Here is a 19497-nt window from a genome sequence, read left to right on the forward strand (position 1 = left end):
ATCTCTATGATTTGAATAAAGTTGTATACATGTGTTTCATGAATTTGTTTTGCATATTAGGGGAAACAAGAAGGATTGTAAAAGAAAGTGAGGGTCCTCATACATATTAGCTGAGCAGTAACTGATGATCAATTTAATATCAAATGAAATATTTAGATTATTCTTATTTATTTATTTGTTTATTTATTTATTTTACTTCTAGGCTCTCCAGGCAGCAAGGCAACTTCTACTACAACAGCAAACAAGTGGATTGAAATCTCCTAAAAGCAGTGATAAACAGAGACCACTGCAGGTTAGTACAGGACTCTTGTTCTTATGAACTCAGGTTCATAATAAGAGATGTACAGATAGTGTTGTATGTATATACAAAACTATTCTACTTGGTTATGTAGGTACTTTAAATCCAAAAGAAAATTGAACCTTAACATTATATATACATACGCATATGTATATATAATATATATAATCTGTTAATATAGATTCCAAAAATTCTATTATTATAGATTTTAAAACTTTCCAAGTTCACTACTTGCATAAATTATGTAGGAGCCACACTTGGTGTGAATAGGTATTAAGAATTTTGTATAAAATTCTCTGGAATATTTAATGGGATTTTATTCACACATAGGTTAAAATGTGAATATTCTTCTTTAAGAACAAAGTCACAGTAAAATGGTGTGAAAGGAAAGAAAGCAATCTGAGACAAACCTTTAGTAATGCTATCCAAGTGACAAGTTACAGAAAACCTCTATGGTGGAAGAAAATTAAAACATCAAACAGTTTGGGTTTGCCAAGGAGTTATTGCTGTTGCTAGTTAGGGAAAAAACACATTCTAGAGGTTGTTGTCCTTAATACTTATATTTGTCCTCTGAAACTAATAGGTTGTATGTTTTTTAAAGTAATTTTTTTTTACAGAATATAGTCATTGTTTTATAGAATTTTCTTAACAAAAAAAGATCAAACATTTTCTTGGGTGAAAAACAATTTATTGTACATTTAAAAATGTTTAGAAGTTAGAATATAGAGTTACATAAAACACGTCTCCTAGAGTCCCTTAGCTCTTTTGAAAGTGTGTGTGTACATGCACACACACACACACACACACACACACACACACATCTATATGCAATCTTAAGTTTAAAAACTGTAACTCCCTTAGGCAGAATCTTTACAATAAAATTAAATTGAAAAAAAATAAGCCAAACCCTAAGGCCTAAAAAAGGTCTTTATAATGGCTTAGCTGTTTTTGTTTTTAGTATACTAACAGATGATAGTAACTAAGTCTTACATAATGACCTTGTGAAGCTTAGCTTGTATGATAGGAAAATTATATGCTACTGATTGAAACAATCCACATCCCACTTTGTTACTGAAACACTGACTTACATTTTTGGTCCCTAAACACATTTAAGATGAGAACTTATTTTCTGGGTGCAAAGTCATTTGGGGAAATGGATTAGGGAATACAGGTGTGTCAATAGTGCTTCAAGTCCAGGGCATAGCCATAAGTGTAATCAAAGTTTAGTGAATCTGCATGCAATTAAGATTCATTTGATCTCATTACCTCCTATCTTATTTTGCCTCTAACTAGTCACTACTTCTGTGACAGCCTTTCCTAAGCAGCACATACCTCTTCATGTTACAGCAGTGAGTGTAGTATTTCTGTTGTTATCTGATTCCTTGAGTTTGCTTGTACTTACAGGAAATTTAATATATTACAAGTTACCGAAGATAGCTAATGGTATGTCAATCCTTGCTATGGCTTCAGAACAAGAATTTGCTTTCTTTTTGTGATTAAAAAATATTTCCAAACTGGAAACATAAACCAATGATAGAAAAGAATTTACTGTTTGAATGTCTGAAAAATACTGTTTGTTACTCAAATTTTATTTTATCACATTTCCTTGACTGAATAGAAGGACACTTAGTTCCTCTTTTCTTTCCAAAGCTAAATCCAGTATAAGTTTTGTTTTTACTGGTTATGTTATCTCTGGAAAGAATGACTGGACTTCTGTGTTCTATTTGGGGTTTGTTGTTGCAGTGGAGTTAACTTTTATTAAAAGCCATATTTTTTTCTTAAGACATACTTGCATGTATAACGTGATCATCTTAATAGCTCTAAAATAAAAAAAATTGTTGTATCAATTGTATTAGTTCTTAGCAGAAGTCCTCAATTTTGTTATTTCAGACTAAGACAGTGATTAAAAACATTTTGAGTAGTAACCAATGATTACAGTTACTGATCATACTTTGTGTCACCTGTATTTAGTGTTTTATAATGCATATTAATCCTGAATATACCTCCATTCTGTAGGTTATAAAACTATGGCATATTAATACTATTTCAATTTTTAAGGGGATCTCATGCCCAAATGTTGTAACAAAGAAAAGTTGGATTTTTATGAGTAAGAATTTGGAAATAATGAAGACATATTTGTTCACAAAAATATACACTGCAATCAATATACTATAAAACCACACTTTAGTATTTTAAAAGACTTGGTAAGCTTATCAACTGTAGACATGTGGAGATTATATTTAAATCTAATAGAAACTTAAGAGCATTTTGTACTAGGTTACAACTGTGATTAGATGGGGATAGCAATTAATATTTATCCTGGATCTACAAATACTATACAGTGTAAGTTATATTTGTCCTTAAAACAAGATGGAGTACTCACTACCTTACCTATGTAACTTTAACCCCTCTGTACATCGCCTTGACTTGAGTACTTTGTTAAAATTTTAAATCATTTAAGAAGTTTTCTTATAAGATTCTTCAGAATCAAATCCTTTTGCTACTTGACTAAGATTTAGCAAACCTATTGTATAGTTGGCATAGATTATCTTTTAAATTTCCTAAGGATAAGTTAAAATCAGAATCAACACTTGCAAAGAAAGGTATTTGATGTCAATAGACAATGATACTTTTTGTATACCAAGAATAACATCTTTAGAGAAACAAAGTGAATTTATTTGAAAATATACTTTTAATAAAGATTATTTTACATAGTTTGGAAGAAAATACGTATTTTTAAAAATTATTTTGATGGCTCAAGTCACAAGAACAATATTTACTTGCCTAACCTTTATGTACATTTCATTTAGTTATTAAAACGTGGTGGTCAGATTTGAAGTGTTGCATGATACAGAGTCTATTTCAAGCAGACCAGAATTTATGAGACCAGTATTTTTTCGCCTACATTCTTCTCAGATTTTTATGCTACTGATGACATAAATATTACTATATATAACGAAAAATGGAAAGAAGAAATATTACATCTGACAAGCTTGACTACCAATTGTAGTGTACTGATTTCAGTTTCATATATAGGTATCTGAATATATGTATTCAGAACTTGTTTACATATTCTATTCATTATTTTAAACAGAAACTGAATAGGTCCAATCAGTAGGTACATTGATTAATAAGATATTGATGAATTATATATAAAGATTGAAATGAAAATGAGAGCTAATGTTAACTTAAACATTACCATATGTTTTTCCTGTATAGTTTTACTATGTATCCCAGAAAACATACCCTAGTAATAGCAAAGATAAACGTTCATATTAATTTGTTTAATTCAGTTCCTGGCAGTTCCTTGAGTTGATATGGATGTAGTAATTCATAACAAGAAAAGGTAGTCAAAGAGAATATTCAATGTTTTCAATGTCATGAAACCTTCCTTCAGGTTAGAAGTATTAAACTGACACACACACACACACACACACACACACACACACACACACACACACACACACACACACACAAAATCATGCATGCATATGCACACTTCCCAAATTCTGTAAATTTGACATTACTTTTGTAAAATACATAATCAATTTTCTAGCCTATGAAAAATGTAGTTTAGATGTGAAAATCAGTCGCATTATTGTTCTTGTTACATTTACAGCCATGAGACAGACTTGTGGTTCTCCAACAGCTGGGCAGAGCAGAGACGTAAATTTAAGGTAAATGCCATTGCTTTGCTATCTTAGATGAATATTAATATATACCACTGAAATCACTTCCTTCACTGTAGGTTAATAGCTAATATGAAATCTTCTTTTTCAATAGGTAAATTACAATTTTTTTTAATTCTGTCTTAAAAAGTACAGAATGTAAGAGTTGAAAGCCTACTAGATTAAACCTGGAAGTCTCTTCCTGACATCACAACAAAACAGTTATATAACTCAGACATAGTCATTTAATTTTGTCTAACATTTTAACTACAAAATAGAGACTATAACTTTGAGGTAGTCATTTAATATAAAGACATTGCATTGACTGATGGATTAAGTATAAACTTTCATATACAGAGATGTGTTGTTTTGAAGTAAGTGATGACTATCAGTATTTCAGGATTAGGTATAATGGAATTTAGCTTCCATAAGGATTTTGGGGATTTGTTTATATCTATTGTGTGGCATTTCACCAATTTCAGACATGATGCTTTGGAATAAAAAAATCAAATTCAAAATTAAATATGTATGAAAATGATTGTTCAAATAAAATTTTACACAATAACTAAGAAAGCATTGTTGTTTAATGCCTTGAGATATTGTAAATTGCATTTAGAAAACATACAGGTTACTTCTGTAATCTATATTTGAATGTGTTGTGATATAATGCAATTTAACAGCATTTCTACCTTCTCCTTTATTCTAAAATACTAAAATTAGCATTAACAAACAAGTCAGATATTCTGTACTAAACCAAGTAATGATTCTAATGTTACATATTGCATATTAAAAGTCAAGAATAAGTTGTAGGGGCTGGGAAGGTGGCTCAGTGGTAGAGTGCTTGCCTTGCATGCATGAGGCCCTCAGTTCAATTCCTCATCATCACATAAGCAGAAAAAGCTGGAAGTAGGGCTGAGGCTCAAGTGGTAGAGCGCTAGCCTACAGCTGAAGAGCTGAGGGACAGTGCCCAAGCCCAGAGTTCAGGCCCCACGACCGACAAAAAAAAAAAAAAAAAGAATAAGTTATAAAATTTTATAATTTAAAAATTAATAGTATATTTTGCAGAAAATACAAACTTCTGTGGAATATAGAATAAGACAATGTTAAGTATATTCTAAGCAAGGATAAAATTCCATTAATGCATCAAAAAATTAAAATGATTTTTTAATATTAGTTTCTACTCTATATGCAAAAGGAAACAAAACACATTTTGTTCCACATTCTTTGATATCATTATCAGAGATATAGTTTTAGTAGAATGATTATTAGTATCTAAAGATCTTAGAAATAATTTTATTGCCCATATGTTTTTAGTTTTTTAGTTTTCTCTGTATTAAAAGTAAGCAGTAATTCCAATACACTGGTTCTTGACCAGAAAATTTTTTAAATAATTAAAATTTAAAACCAAAAGTACAAATCAGGCCTTATGTGGTTCTGGTTTTCTCATTCTTCTGGAGAGCATTTCTTAAAATATTGCATGATTTTAAAGAACAGAATTTTTCTTCAACTATTGATGTTCCATCCATGGCCACCTTCTCAAGACTGATGATCTCAAAAAAGGAGGAAGTGGGACATTCAGTCCATGACTGCAAAATTCATTTGGTGTGGAAAATTTCACACAAGTTCTACTTCTGGCATTTAGAGAAAGGATCAGGCAATCTGGGTGTAAAAGCCTGCCCTTAATGAGCAGGACTTTAGATTGAGCAACTTGAGGTAGGGGTGTGTGTGTGTGTGTGTGTGTGTGTGTGTGTGTGTGTGTGTGTGTGTGTGTGTGTGTGTGTGTGTGTGTGTGTGTGGCAATCTGGGTGTGTGTGTGTGTGTGTGTGTGTGTGGCAATCTGGGTGTAAAAGCCTGCCCTTAATGAGCAGGACTTTAGATTGAGCAACTTGAGGTAGGGGTGTGTGTGTGTGTGTGTGTGTGTGTGTGTGTGTGTGTGTGTGTGTGTGTGTGTGTGTGTGTGTGTGTGTGTGTGTGTGTGTGTGTTGGTACTGGTAACAGAATTCAGGACCTGAGCACTGGCCCTTACCTCACCTCTCACATAAGGCTAGTACTCTACAACTTGAGCTATAGTTCTGTTTCTGTTTCTTTTGTTGTTTTGTTTTGTTTGCTATTTAAAGGTAAGAATCTCACAAAATTTTTTGCCTGGGCTGGCTTTGAACTTCAATTTTCAAATCTCAACCTTATGAATAGTTAGGATTTCAGCTTTGAGTTACCAACTACCACTTGAGAAACTTGATATTTTGGCGACTGTTTCCTGACATCTAAAATGGTTTTTTAAAAAAGAAAGAAAGAAACCAACCTTTCATAGATTGCAAAATATAGCAGCATAAGTCTTTGAATAATGAGTTAATAAGTCATTGCTGTTGTAAGATACTCCAGGACGTTGATATTAAATTAATGCTTATGACATAGGTTCTATAGTAAAATTCCTTCCTTATTTGGCCATCTCTTTTCACTATTTCCCATTATGCTAATGAGATAAAATATACTCGTATAAGAAGGCTACATTCAACTTTGTAGGGTGGCTGAGGACCTGCCCAGTTACATGCACTCATAGAACACATATTCCATACCACCACACATAAATGTACATGTAATGCTTGTGTTTCCTACTACACTGTAAGAGTTAATAAACAAGAACCAAGGAAGCTCTACTTGAAAGTCAGAGGAGGTTTAGGAGAGGCAACTTTCCTCCCTTCAATGTGAACTGAGTGATCATTATGTGAAATGTCCTCAAATATTTATAATCTAGTTGAAGATATGTTATGACTAGTATGAAAGAAAATACATTTTAGGCCATTTATAAATGGAAAATAATCAGAAAGTATAATGAGCATATTAAAAAGAAAATTATCAATCAGGCTAATATGATAAGGAAATGCTTTTAGACAAGTCTTCCATGTTGGGTGTAAAGGAAAGGAATGTTGGATTTAAAGAAAAGTAGTTTGGCAGCAAGACAGTAAAAGAATTTTTTTTTGGGGGGGGGGGTAGGGAGTCCGGTCATGGGGCCTGAACTCTGGGTCTGGGCGCTGTACCTCAGCTCTTCAGCTCAAGGCTAGCGCTCTACCACTTGAGCCACAGCGCCACTTCCGGCTTTCTTTCTTTTTGCTTATGTGGTGCTGGGGAATCGAACCCAGGGCCTCAGGCATACAAGGCAAGCGCTCTACCACTGAGCCACCTTCCCAGCCCCAGTAAAAGCATTTTTTTGATGGAGTTTTTTTTTTTCAATTACAATGTAGACGGAGGATGTTATAAAATGAGGTTTGGTGAGCCTAAGTGGTAAATTTTGATGGGTATACCGATGTCACACTAAAGGAAAACTTAATGGTTTAGAGAGCTATACATACATATATCTATCTATCTATCTATCTATCTATCTATCTATATATATATATATATATATTCAATTATATAGGAACTGAAATGCCAGCTAATGAGTCTAATCTTTATAGTTTGAGTAACAAGGACTATTAAAGGTTTTTGATAGAGAAATAGGATCATTGGCTAAAGCAGTGTTTTGTGAAGATCTAGTAAACACTGCTATGTTTAGAAGATACTTTCCAGGAAGAGAGTAATGAAAAATCAAGAATACGACAACCATATGCAGGTGTGATAATGCATTGGTATATTGTGGTGATGGCAAGACACACAGATAGAAGTATCCAGCTTTTATAAAATGAGGAGGACTTGACAGAGAGAGAGGTCAGGACAGAAGAGACACATCTGTAGAGTAATACAGGCATGATAGATAAATCTATGGGAGTAGAAGAGACCACTTTTTGTTCAGTTACTCTGTAAAAATGTATCTTTTTGAACAAGAAGAAAACCAAAGAAAGGGAAGAAAATAAGAGAATAGAACTTATTTGATTCATTAGGTCAAGGCGAAAGTTAATTAAGCTCAGAGCTTGCTGATTAATCTCAAACTATGTCCAGAAAGATGACTACGTTCAAGCATAAGCACTGTTTATTTCAATTGTGACATTGAAATTTGTAATGCTCATTTCCCAGTTTTTTCTTATTCACGTGTAATTTTTAGGATCTGTAATAGTGACATGCTCAATAATGAATGGAAAAATTTGTGTTTTAATATGAATAGTAAAAAGATGAAAGAGATTAGTAAATGTATTTTTGCTTCTTAGGTTCATGAATTAAGTATGGAACAAACTGCTTTCTCAGAGGTCAAATTTTCTCTTTCCTTCAGTACCCACACACTTGTTTTTTTCTATAATCCATTAGGATTTTAAGTATATATTTCTTTGACTTTCCTACCTTAACTAAAGTGAAAGCGAGAAAGAACTAGAGCATTAATATTGTTATGGGAGCTCTCTGTAGGATTTAAGACTTAGGCTGTGATTTTTATCTTAAGATGTTTAGAGGTGTTGTACAAGCAAAACTGAATGACAAAGTGAAGAATAGTGTCAGACATGATTAAAGACAAAAAGTAAAATTACTTAGAATTTTGCTTCCATTTAAGTCTTTTTTTGTTTCCTCTGTGGATTTTATTCATATATTTCAACATTTTTTTCCTTGTTTTTCTTAAACGTTTTCTGTTACCCTCATCTTTTCCATGGTATTCTTTCCTCCTCTGTCATTCTTGGTCTTCTCTTATCATATTACCTTGTCTATTTTATCTCTGTTCCTTTGTTCCCATAGCAGGAAGCAAATGTGTTAAATAAAAATATTTAATTCTGCTTTGAATCCAAAAGATATTGTTTGATTTTTTTTTCATTTATCGTTAAGTAGTTGTGCAAAGGAGATACCATTTAACAAAGCAGATTATAAATACAGTGCCTCTTGATGAGTATTATCCCTGCAACATTCTCACCCCCTTTGACCTCCTCTTCCTGTTTTATTTATTTTGTGGTATATACAATAAATTCTTGACTGCATTCTCCCCCTCCCCACTTCATTCATCTACCTAATGCTCTTGGTCATCCCCCCATCCCCCCCACCCTCTGTCATTGCTTAGCATGGTTGTTTTAAATGGTTAATTTTAGCCAGGTGCCAGGGGCCCATGACTGTAAACCTGACTACTGCAGGAAGTTGAGATTTGAGTGATTGGAAGCCTGCCTGGGCAGAAAACCATGAGCCTCTTATCTCAAATCAAAAGACAGAAGTGGAGCTGTTGTTCAAGTAGTAGAGCTAGAAAGCTAAGAGACAGATTCCAGGTCCTGAGTGCAAGTCCGAGTACTGGCACACACACACACACACACACACACACACACACACACACACACACACACACACACACAATGGTGAATTCTAAATATGTCTTAGTATATGAATATTATGATTATTTTAGTAGTGCTGCTATTGGAAGCATTGCATTTGAAGATCAAATAAATCCATATTTTTTTCTTTAAAAATATTTTGTTACCGGCCTTAATATGAAAATAATATAAATTTATTATAATAATCAAACATGATTTTAAGTTAAATTATGATTGGGCATTAAGTTACTTTTTCCACGGGCACTTAATAAATGCTAATAAATTATTATTATGCAGTGAACTTTAAAAAAAATGAAAATAGGTTCTCTGATTAGATAAGGAAGAAACCACTCATGAGAAGTAATTATAGTACACTCTTGACATTCACAAGGTGTGTGTCTTAAGATCTTCATGAGCTCTCAAGATCAAGAAACTGGAGAGATTTGTGCCAACATTGTTCTAAATCCTATCTTAGTTCTGGATCAAGCCACTGTGGTCTTGCAGAAACTGCAATACAAGTTCCCAATGTAGACTTGGAACAGAACTTGCCCTGAGTTTCACCTTTGTTCCTAATAAAGGAACAATTCATTCCTTCACATCACAAGTTTCTCTATATCATTGAGGATAAGTAGAGAACAGTAAAGATGTTTTAGAATAGAAAATGCAGGTGAGGGGAAGACCTGGTGATGTTTAGACATGCGCAGTATAAAGAATGATCGAGCTGCTCCAATTACCTCATGGTCTATAGCTGAAAAATTACACAGGTATGATGTCTAGTACTTGGGGGCATGTGCAGATAACTGCCAGATGTATCTTTCTACAGTGATGAGTATTAAGATTCCACTCTGTATGATGCTACAACCGAACATCTATGAGGAAAACCCAAAGTCACAAACAAGCTCCTCCTATTTTCCTTATTAATATTTTAGAAAAAACTGAGAGCCTTTCTATCTTGAAATAGTCTTCCTTTTGAGCTGTAAATCTCCTTTGATGTTAACTTGGACCATCCCTTTGGAGTTAAAGTCTCCTGACACATCTCGAAAAGTAGAGAGAAAGGCAGAGTTTTGATTCTGAAACGATCTCACCAAAGAACATTGCTGAGTAGAGGCTTTATTTGACTATCACCAGTTTCTGACTACTGTAGCCTAGGGTTGTGATTTGAGGATTTTATCTCTTGAATTAGATATCCTCTGAGGAGATTCACTTCTTACTTGAAGTCTTGAATCACACCCAGCTGTGACTCAAAGTATTTGAGGATTAGTTTTTAAAATAAACATGCCATTTGGCCATGCCTATTTTTAAAGTTTGGTTAGTATTCACATAGTACCTATTTAGTAGTTTAGCAAGTAGAGAACAGAAAACACAGATTAAATTCCTTTGCACAGTATATAAATTCTTACACTTATACAATGCTCACACTTGCGTTGCTGTTAAAGATGCCACCTTGGTATCTTCCACTGCTGGTGCTACTGCACATTCTCAAGTGACAAGCCGAGGAACACATTCCACATCACGACATGCTGACATGAGGAAAATCTGTTGTCTCTCACAAAGGCTGGGGAAATTTCTTAGATAGAATATGGCTGCAGAAACAAAGAAACAACAAAAGACAAAACTTATTTCTACCTTCTACATTTCTACATTCTACCTTCTTCATAGAGACCAAGTATGTAATAGTCATTTAAAAGATATAGGTGATTACAGTATGATTCCAATCGCATTTTCTCGGTGCTTGGTTGTTATTTCAAGTTCTCCTTTTATTCTGGGAGATTTTCCAACATCAATAACTACCATAACTTCTCTACATAGTCTTTGAGTTTATTTAAACAAATGGTTGCCAAATCTTATAAATTAATTGAAAATATTTTAAGAATAGAGGTTTTGGTTCTACTCCAGACTATGGAGTTTGGAGGGATGAGATCTTTGAAAAATCAAGGTACTTCAACTTCTCCAAGAAATTCTAGTGTGCCTTGTCCACAGAGTAGTATGTGAGGGCTCCAAACAGGAAATTGGATGCATGTAATAAAAATTGTAAAACCTTAATTCTCTTACTAATATATTCTGTAACATTTCCCCTACCCTAGGATTATTCTACAACCCATACAATATAAATGCTGAACTAGTGACACCTAAATTCTATGCTGCTCTAACAGCTAGTGTATCTTATCACAGTTTTTTTTTTCTTTATTCTATCTATTACTAATTTTTTCGCCAGTCTTAGGGCTTGAACTCAGGGCCTGGGAACTATCCTTGAGCTTCTTTTTTGCTCAAGGCTAGCACTCTATCACTTGAGCCAGAGAACTATTTCCAGCTTTTTCTGTTTATATGGTACTGAGGAATGGAACCCAGGACTTTATGCATGCTAGGCAAGCACTCTGCCATTAAGCCACATTCCCAGCCCTATTTATTACTTTTTAAATAAATGACCCTGAGTAGGTTTCTTGAAATGCCTCTCTTTAATCATTGTCATGCTCATTTCTAACAATGTGGCCCCAATTTTATTTTTACCACCATGCGAACTTGTCAATATGGGACCCATTCCCTTCTATGTAACTTAAAAATCCTTCTAATAGGCATTAGTATATCTCTAATATGCTAAGTTGGCTTGTCTTTGATAATAGAAATGCTAAGAAAACATCCATTTGTCTTCAAAGATAGTTGTCTGCTTCTGTGGTGTGACACTCTGATCTCATCATCTATTGCATGATTTTTGCATGTGATTTGGACAGCCATTTCAAACTACTTATGGCTTGATTCATAAACCCAGGGCCCTGAACTTCCCTACACATCCTTCTCTAAAATCTTTTCTTCTAGAAAAATATCCATGCAGAGTTTAAATTTCAGTTGTTAACTCCTCTATGAAATTTCCTTAGATAGTCCCACCCAACAAGCAAGTAAGCAACTAACCAACCAACACACACACACACACATACACACACACACACACACAATGGGGATTCAGTTATTCCTTTCTATATGTCACTATAGTATCTTACACTTACTTCTTCTATTCTTATATACATTGTGTTTAATCATAATTACAATAAGATCTTCAGGGGCAGGAAGTATCTTATTTACCTTCACATTTCTTTTTTTATTTTTTTATTTTAATTTTTTTTTATTGTGAAAATACTGTACAGAGGGGTTACAATTACATGGGCAAGATAGTGAGTACATTTCTTATCAAGCATTGTAGCCTCCTCCTTTGTTTACCCTTCCCATCCCTTCCCATCCTCCCTCCCCCCCCCCAATCCTCCCCCCCCAAATTGTAAAGTTAGTTTTCGACATGACAACTTGTACTTCTCATTGTTGCAACAGGTCCACCTGTATCCTTATTTAAACAACTTGTTTTTCCCCTTCCCCTCCACAAATTATACTGACATCAAATACAGTGAAAGCAGGGGTTATACTGTGGGGGAGGGACATACAAAGCAACAAAGAAATAATCTTATAATTGCATTAGAAACAAATGCATGAAAGGAAAAAAACATTTAAAATACATATCTTAGGGTTCATTTTCCTAACATCACCCTATCTGACCTTTTCTGCTTGACTCATACATATACTAGATATTGCAAATAAGGGAAATCATGGGACCTATGTTTCTTTGGGCTTGTCTTACTTCACTTAATATAATTTTTTCCAAGTCTTTCCATTTCTTAACAAATGGGGCAATGTCATTCTTTCTGATGGAGGCATAGAATTCCATTGTGTATATATACCATATTTTCTTGATCCATTCATCTACTGAGGGGCATCTGGGTTGGTTCCATATCTTAGCTATGGTAAATAATGCTGCAATAAACATAGTTGTGCTGGTAGCTTTAGTGTGGTCTTGTTTGTAAACATTTGGGTAAATGTCCAAAAGTAGGACTGCTGGGTCATAGGGGAGCAACATTGAGATACCACCTCACCCCAGTTAGAATGGCAAAAATCAAGAACTCTAATAACAACAGATGCTGGAGGGGATGTGGACAGAAGGGAACCTTACTTCATTGTTGGTGGGAGTGTAAACTTGTTCAACCACTTTGGAAAGTAGTATGGAGGTACCTTCACATTTCTAATGTGTGACACAGAGTAGGTTTTGCATGAATGTGTGGAGTCAAGAGATGAGTGTGCAGGTGTAACTATACCATACCATAAGTCTCATTGTTTATCCCCTCTGGGCTCCAGACTTTTTTTAACTGCCTGGAAAATCAACCTTGATTAGCTTGTTTCAAATTTATTCATCTTAACTGTTGTACAAGGTTTCCTCCAGCTTTTCCTCATCACATGCTACACCTGTGAGTTGAACTGCTCTTCCTCAGAATAATTTCAGGGTATCTATTATACTTATCCCAACATAACAAATATAAGATACATTTATCAAGTTACTTTCTGTAGAAATGTAAAATGGACCTTTATATCAGTATGCCATGTTTTAGGTAATATTACTCAGCTTTCTCTCACATGACTTCTATAGTGTGTCTTTGTTCCATTTGGGGGAATTTGCTTGTAAAATAACACTTCTAAAGATTCCTTTCCCTGCCTAGATAGCATGCAAACTTATTTTACAATAACAACTGATTCTTTCTTTGCTTAATTAGCTAAATACTTTTTTCTCCAATTCTATTTTTCAGCTGTGAATTTTATGCTTACAATAACCCATTCACCTCCTATTTATTTGGTTGCTTTTGGAACAAGACACACTGTTCCATTGTTCAGTACCAGTGATATCACCAAGGTTTACTACTAAGCACTAATCATGCAATTGAGAGAGAATTAGAAGTTTCTTTAATAAAATGAAACTGGAAAGCTGTAGAATTATGATATATATATACATATATATATACTTGTATGTGTATATACTTGTGTATATAAATATATACTTATATATGTACTCATATATATATACTTATGTATACACACACACACACACACACACACACACACATATATATATATATATATGGAATTCTCAATGTGGAAACTATATATACTTTCTTTGATTTGAGATTAATGTTATAACTTAATTGTATCTGGTAGTTTAACCAAAGGAATTTTGCATATTTATACCAAAATATTATCTAAATTTGCTTTAAGGTTATCAATTGATATAGATTTCTCATGCAAAGTGAAATCTACAGATTGGCAGTGCAGAGCTGGTTGTTATACCTTTTCAAAGATGATGGAGAGAACCAAGATTCCTTTTAGCGATTGGCTCTGTCCTACATAGTCTTTGTCATCATGACCACAAGATATTGTTCCTACTTATATGATCATGTTCCCTGCAAAGAAAAAGAGGTAAATTCAAATAAGAATTTGTTAGCTGGATCTGTCCTCTTTTAATAACAAGGTTTCCCAATGCCATTACCATAACCAACCTGGACCATGCCATCTGAACAGCCATCATTTCAGCTGTCTGTGAAGTGGACAGGCCATCACATTGAACAAAGGTGGAGCTTTTCTTCAGTAGCAAAGGGGAGGGTGAACTAAGGGAAAGGAAACTGAAAGTTTCTGTTAGCATCTGTTATCAAACCTGTTTACAGGTCCCTGAAACTAGGAAAATAAAATGATAATCTGAAATATATTTGTAACAGGGAGATTTTGCTGTTTAAGCTCCTAAGAGGATTTACAAATATACAACACAATGTATTAATATAACTAAACTTCAATGGACTATAGAGGTTTCTTTTTAAAATTTAATGGCTTTAATTATAATTAAAATATCATTAACTACTCAGTTTTTCCTTTGTACTAAAACACAATACAAGTAAACTATGTAATGATTATCATCTTTCCCTCCCAAAGTGACCACTGAAGTTCGGTTAGCAGGGCTACGTGACCCCTGATGGAACAATGTGTGAAGTGTAACAAACACTAGACAGTTAAGATAAGTCACGATATGCATGTTTAAAACAGATTAGGATGAAAAGGTTGTGGAAGCTGAATACTAAATAAGCCAACATCAGAAAAAATCCATTTGAATATTCCCTATTAGTATTATTCAATATTACTAGTAAGCAAGTCCTAACATTTCTCTCTCTGTAGTGACTATAAAAGATCTATAGCACCATTCTTTTTTATTTCGGCAGCAATCTACATTATAAGCAGTTATACTGGAAGAATAGAAAACTCATAAGGCAGGAACCAGATATGGTGATGAACACCTATCATCATCCCAACTATGTAGGAGATTGGGCAGGATTGGAGCCTGAGGTTAGACTCTGGCAAAAAATTGCAAGAACCTACTTGATAAAAGAACCAAAGTTAAACAAAGAAGACTGGTGCTAGGGCTCAAGAAGTGTAGCATCTGCCTAGTACACAAATTGGAGGGACTGAGTACAAAAAGATAAGCGAATCCATAATTCTCCTAAGCAAAGATGGGCATTCCTTTGTTCTCCATCCCTCCTCTCTCATTGACAAAGGCTTACTTGAACCGAGTTCTAGGTTAGGTACTTTGAGCCTGTGATCTTTCTTTTTATTCCCACATAAACACACAAAGTAGTTGTCTCTGTTCCTGTTTGTCTGTAAGGAATGGGAGAGCCGGAATTTACAGTAACTTTCCCAGGTTTGGATTTCAGTTCAATCTGATTACATAGTCTCTCTCTCTTTCTCTCCATCTCTGTCTGTCTGTCTATCTCTGTCTCTGTCTCTTTTTCTCTGTCTCTCTCTGTCTGTCTCTTTCTCTGTCTCTGTCTCTGTCTCTCTCTCTCTCTCTCTCCTTCTCCCTCTCTTTCCACCCTGTTCAAGGATCTGTTTGACATAAATGAATCCTACCCTTATGAACTGGGGAAAGCAGAAGGGCAAAAAGGCAGAAATGTCTCCAGTGAAGGCTGACTTTCTGGTTAAAGGCTGCCTCATTCTGGAGAAGGAAAGACAGAAAACATCCATGTCATATGAAATCCTGCCTAACCAAACTAGCAATGTTTCTTGTATGCCTTCATGAGAATAAAAATTAGTCATTGCATTTCCTCTGAGATACTGTAAATGCATAATGATTTTTAATAATCTCACCTCCCATAATATGTCCTGCATGCTTTCCAGCAATTATTCAGAATGAAATTAAAATGAACTTCGTCCATCTTCTTTTTTAAACTTGTGGTCTATGATATTAGTAAAATTGGATTTTTGTCTTGGAAATAAAGTATTGCAGCAAGCCATTCTTTAGAGAAATATTTCATAAATTTCAAAAAGTAAGTGAAGTCATAATATTTTTGTTCTCTTTAGTAAAAATGTTAATTTTTAGGGATTTTTCTGTTTTTATTGCTCCTTCCTATAAGTGTTTTTATTTTATTCTATTCCGTTTTGTTTAAAATTTTTGATCAGGAAGATCAAGCCATAAGACCAGGCAGGTAGGCAGGGGACTGAGCATAAGGGAATAGGGAAGAATGGGGAATAATTTGTTCTTGAGCTCATTTTCATTTTAATAAGGGTATGCTTCCCCTCTTGTCTTCTCTTATTTAGTCTCCCTCTTCTTCCCTTTCTTCCTGTCTTCCTCTCCTCCTCCACAAGACAAACAAAATTCATATCACTAATTAATTTTGTCTGATACAGTGCCTATTTTGCAACTTTTTGTTTAATATTAAGACATCAACATCAATATGTAAAATATAGAAATACACAAACAGAAGTTCTCATGAATTATTGCCCCATTTGTAAGGAAATGTAAAGACATGGAAAAATAAGGAAGTAAGCCAAAGAAATATAGGTTGTGTTGTTTCCCTCATTTGTACTAATTAGAATATGCCTACAGATCTACTAGTAAACACAATAGATGATAAAAGACAAAAAAATTACACTTGGACACAATAAACTGAGTAGGATTTTAAACATTCATACAGTGGGACCAAAGGAGAGGATTACCAAGGTTAGTTATATGCATATGATCATATAAAATCATGTTTGTCAAAATGAACTCCAAGAAATGGAAGCAGAGGTTTTGTTATTTTGCATTTTGTGTATTTTTGTTGTCTGTTTTCGTTTTAGTTTACCCCCTTTTGTCACTGCTTTTTATTTCTGTGCATTTTGTTTTGTATGTCAGTTTATGTGATTTGGAGACAAGTAAAAGGAAGCACAGAAATGATGGGACAAAGAGTAAACAAATGCAACAGTGATACTCACTAGATACTATGTTGAAAATGAACTCTACAAGTTTTGGTGGAGAGGGTTTGGGAAGGAAGAAACTGGGAGAAAATGAGGGAAGAAGAAGTGACAGTGTTCAAAAAGAAATGTACTCTTGACCTGAACTATGTAACTGTAATCTCTATGTACATCATGTACTAAATAAAACTTAAAAATAACTTCTCATGAGACCCTTGCTACATTCAGATTAGTGAGTCTTGAGGACATCAGAACTTGTTGGTAGCTTTATACTCAAGCTTTATACTCAAGCATTATACTCAAGATTCTGACTGAACTATTATGTGGTAAGATATATTCCGCCATCATTCAAGAGTCAGAGAAGCAGTGATTCACTGAGTCATTCTAATACAATTGCTTTACCAGAAACATCTCTATTAGCACTAGTGATAGTAAAGGATGTTTTTTAAGAATCAAAATAGCAAATGATTCCTCAAGCAAATTGGTGTGGATTTGTTTGTTGGTATTCTCATTCAGTAATCTTCAATCCTGCTAGACTATGGCAGAGATTGCTATTACATTCTCTCCCCTCCCTCCAACCTTTTTACTTCCTATTCTACTCAAGTAGATATTTTATTTAATAGGAAGCAAGTTCAGGAGTAGTGTGGAAATAAATTGGAAAGCCTACTCTGTAGAATTTAATATGATACAAATGATTATCATGCTGCAGAAGAAAAACCACAAACGAAAAGCAAAATGGCAGAACGGTTTGCAAAACTGGTTTATGCCATTTCCACATATTAGAATTTACATCCTCATCAATCCATCAAAAATAACATGACTGAATACCTTCACTCTGTTAGACACTTTGCTAGCAGACCCCAGTTACCACAGGGATTTCAAAGATGTTTCTTCTCCTTTGGGAGTTGACAATCTGGCAGGAAAAAAAATTCAGTATAATAACCATTATTTTAAGCCATTTTAAACAAAACTTGTAGATTTAAGATTAAAAAGAAAACCTGCCTGACAGTTATGGCTTTTAAAACTGTTCTCTGGAGTAATTTTGAGTTCTTCTTTTCCGTATTTAGTAAGCCATATATCATTTGTAATAATATACATCATAATCATATATCACAGAATACGATTTTCCTAAATTTTCTATGTCCTGTGGCTTTATTTAAGGTTGTCTGAAATTTGTTTTGAATGGACTTTTACAGTCTTAGGAGGATATTAAAGTGGGAAAAGCATGAAGATAACAAGATGATAGGAAGGAAAAAATGGAAGTCTATTAAAAAAGGTTACCCAGATTGAAAAGGAGACAAAAGGGTTACAACAGTATTTTAATATGTTACACACACACACACACAGCATGCAAATAATGGAATAAACTTTTCTTCAGGAAATATTCAGGACAATCAGTTACTTACAAGTTGGATCTTAACATCAGAGTTAATTTATCTTATAAAATAAATAGTTGTAGGGGCTGGGAAGGTGGCTCAGTGGTAGAGTGCTTGCCTGCCCTGGGTTTGATTCCTCAGCACCACATAAGCAGAAAAAGCTGGAAGTGGTGCTGTGGCTCAAATGGTAGAGCACTAGCCTTGAGCTGAAGAGCTGAGGGATAGTGCCCAGGCCCAGAGTTCAGGCACCATGACTGGCAAAAAAAATAAAATAAATAAATAAATAGTTGTAATTCTCGTTCCAGGTTCCACTTTTGATTTACAAATAAACTCATTTTTGTTGATTAGCAAAGTAATGTTTTTGCAAAAATAATTAAGTCTATATAAAGTGTCACCTGAATCCCAACCTCCCAATGAACTTGTGAACACATATTTCATATCAGTATTGCCTACATTTATATGTGCATTCATGTTCAATGATTTGGCATCATTTTCTTTTTCTGACATTCAAGAACTTTGACTCAATGTATATCTTACAAAATTAAGAAAAGTGAAGGGAAATGATGGGAAGGGGAAGGATGGGTGAGATTGTTGAAAGGGATGACATTGATCAAGATGTATTCATAAACTGCTTTGTTAAATGGTAACTCCTTTGTACAATTACTTAAAGATAATTTTAAAAAGAAATCTAATTCCATCTCTAGCATTAACAATGTACTGTTCTAATATTGGAATACCTTCTTTGGCTGGGTGCAGTAGTTCATAGCTGGAATCCTAGCTACTTGAGATCAAGATATCACAGCCGAATCCCAGTGAAATAAACCAGATGTGATAACACATGCCTATCATCCCAGGTACTAAAG

At 34.2% G+C, this 19497-nt stretch overlaps 1 protein-coding gene across 8 annotated transcripts in view; it reads left to right on the top strand.

Annotated features, from left to right (window-relative positions):
- Positions 1–19497, top strand: part of Foxp2 (forkhead box P2) — a 266192-nt gene that overhangs the window by 104212 nt on the left and 142483 nt on the right. For all 8 annotated transcript variants that reach the window (XM_042695930.1, XM_042695935.1, XM_042695934.1 and 5 more), the window contains one exon: positions 203–292. In XM_042695930.1, the coding sequence (XP_042551864.1) occupies positions 203–292 (90 nt within the window). The remainder of the gene's footprint in view (positions 1–202; positions 293–19497) is intronic.

The sequence above is a fragment of the Dipodomys spectabilis genome, unplaced genomic scaffold, assembly GCF_019054845.1.
Source record: "Dipodomys spectabilis isolate Male_0828 unplaced genomic scaffold, ASM1905484v1 ptg000197l, whole genome shotgun sequence".
NCBI classification, from domain to species: Eukaryota; Metazoa; Chordata; class Mammalia; order Rodentia; family Heteromyidae; genus Dipodomys; species Dipodomys spectabilis.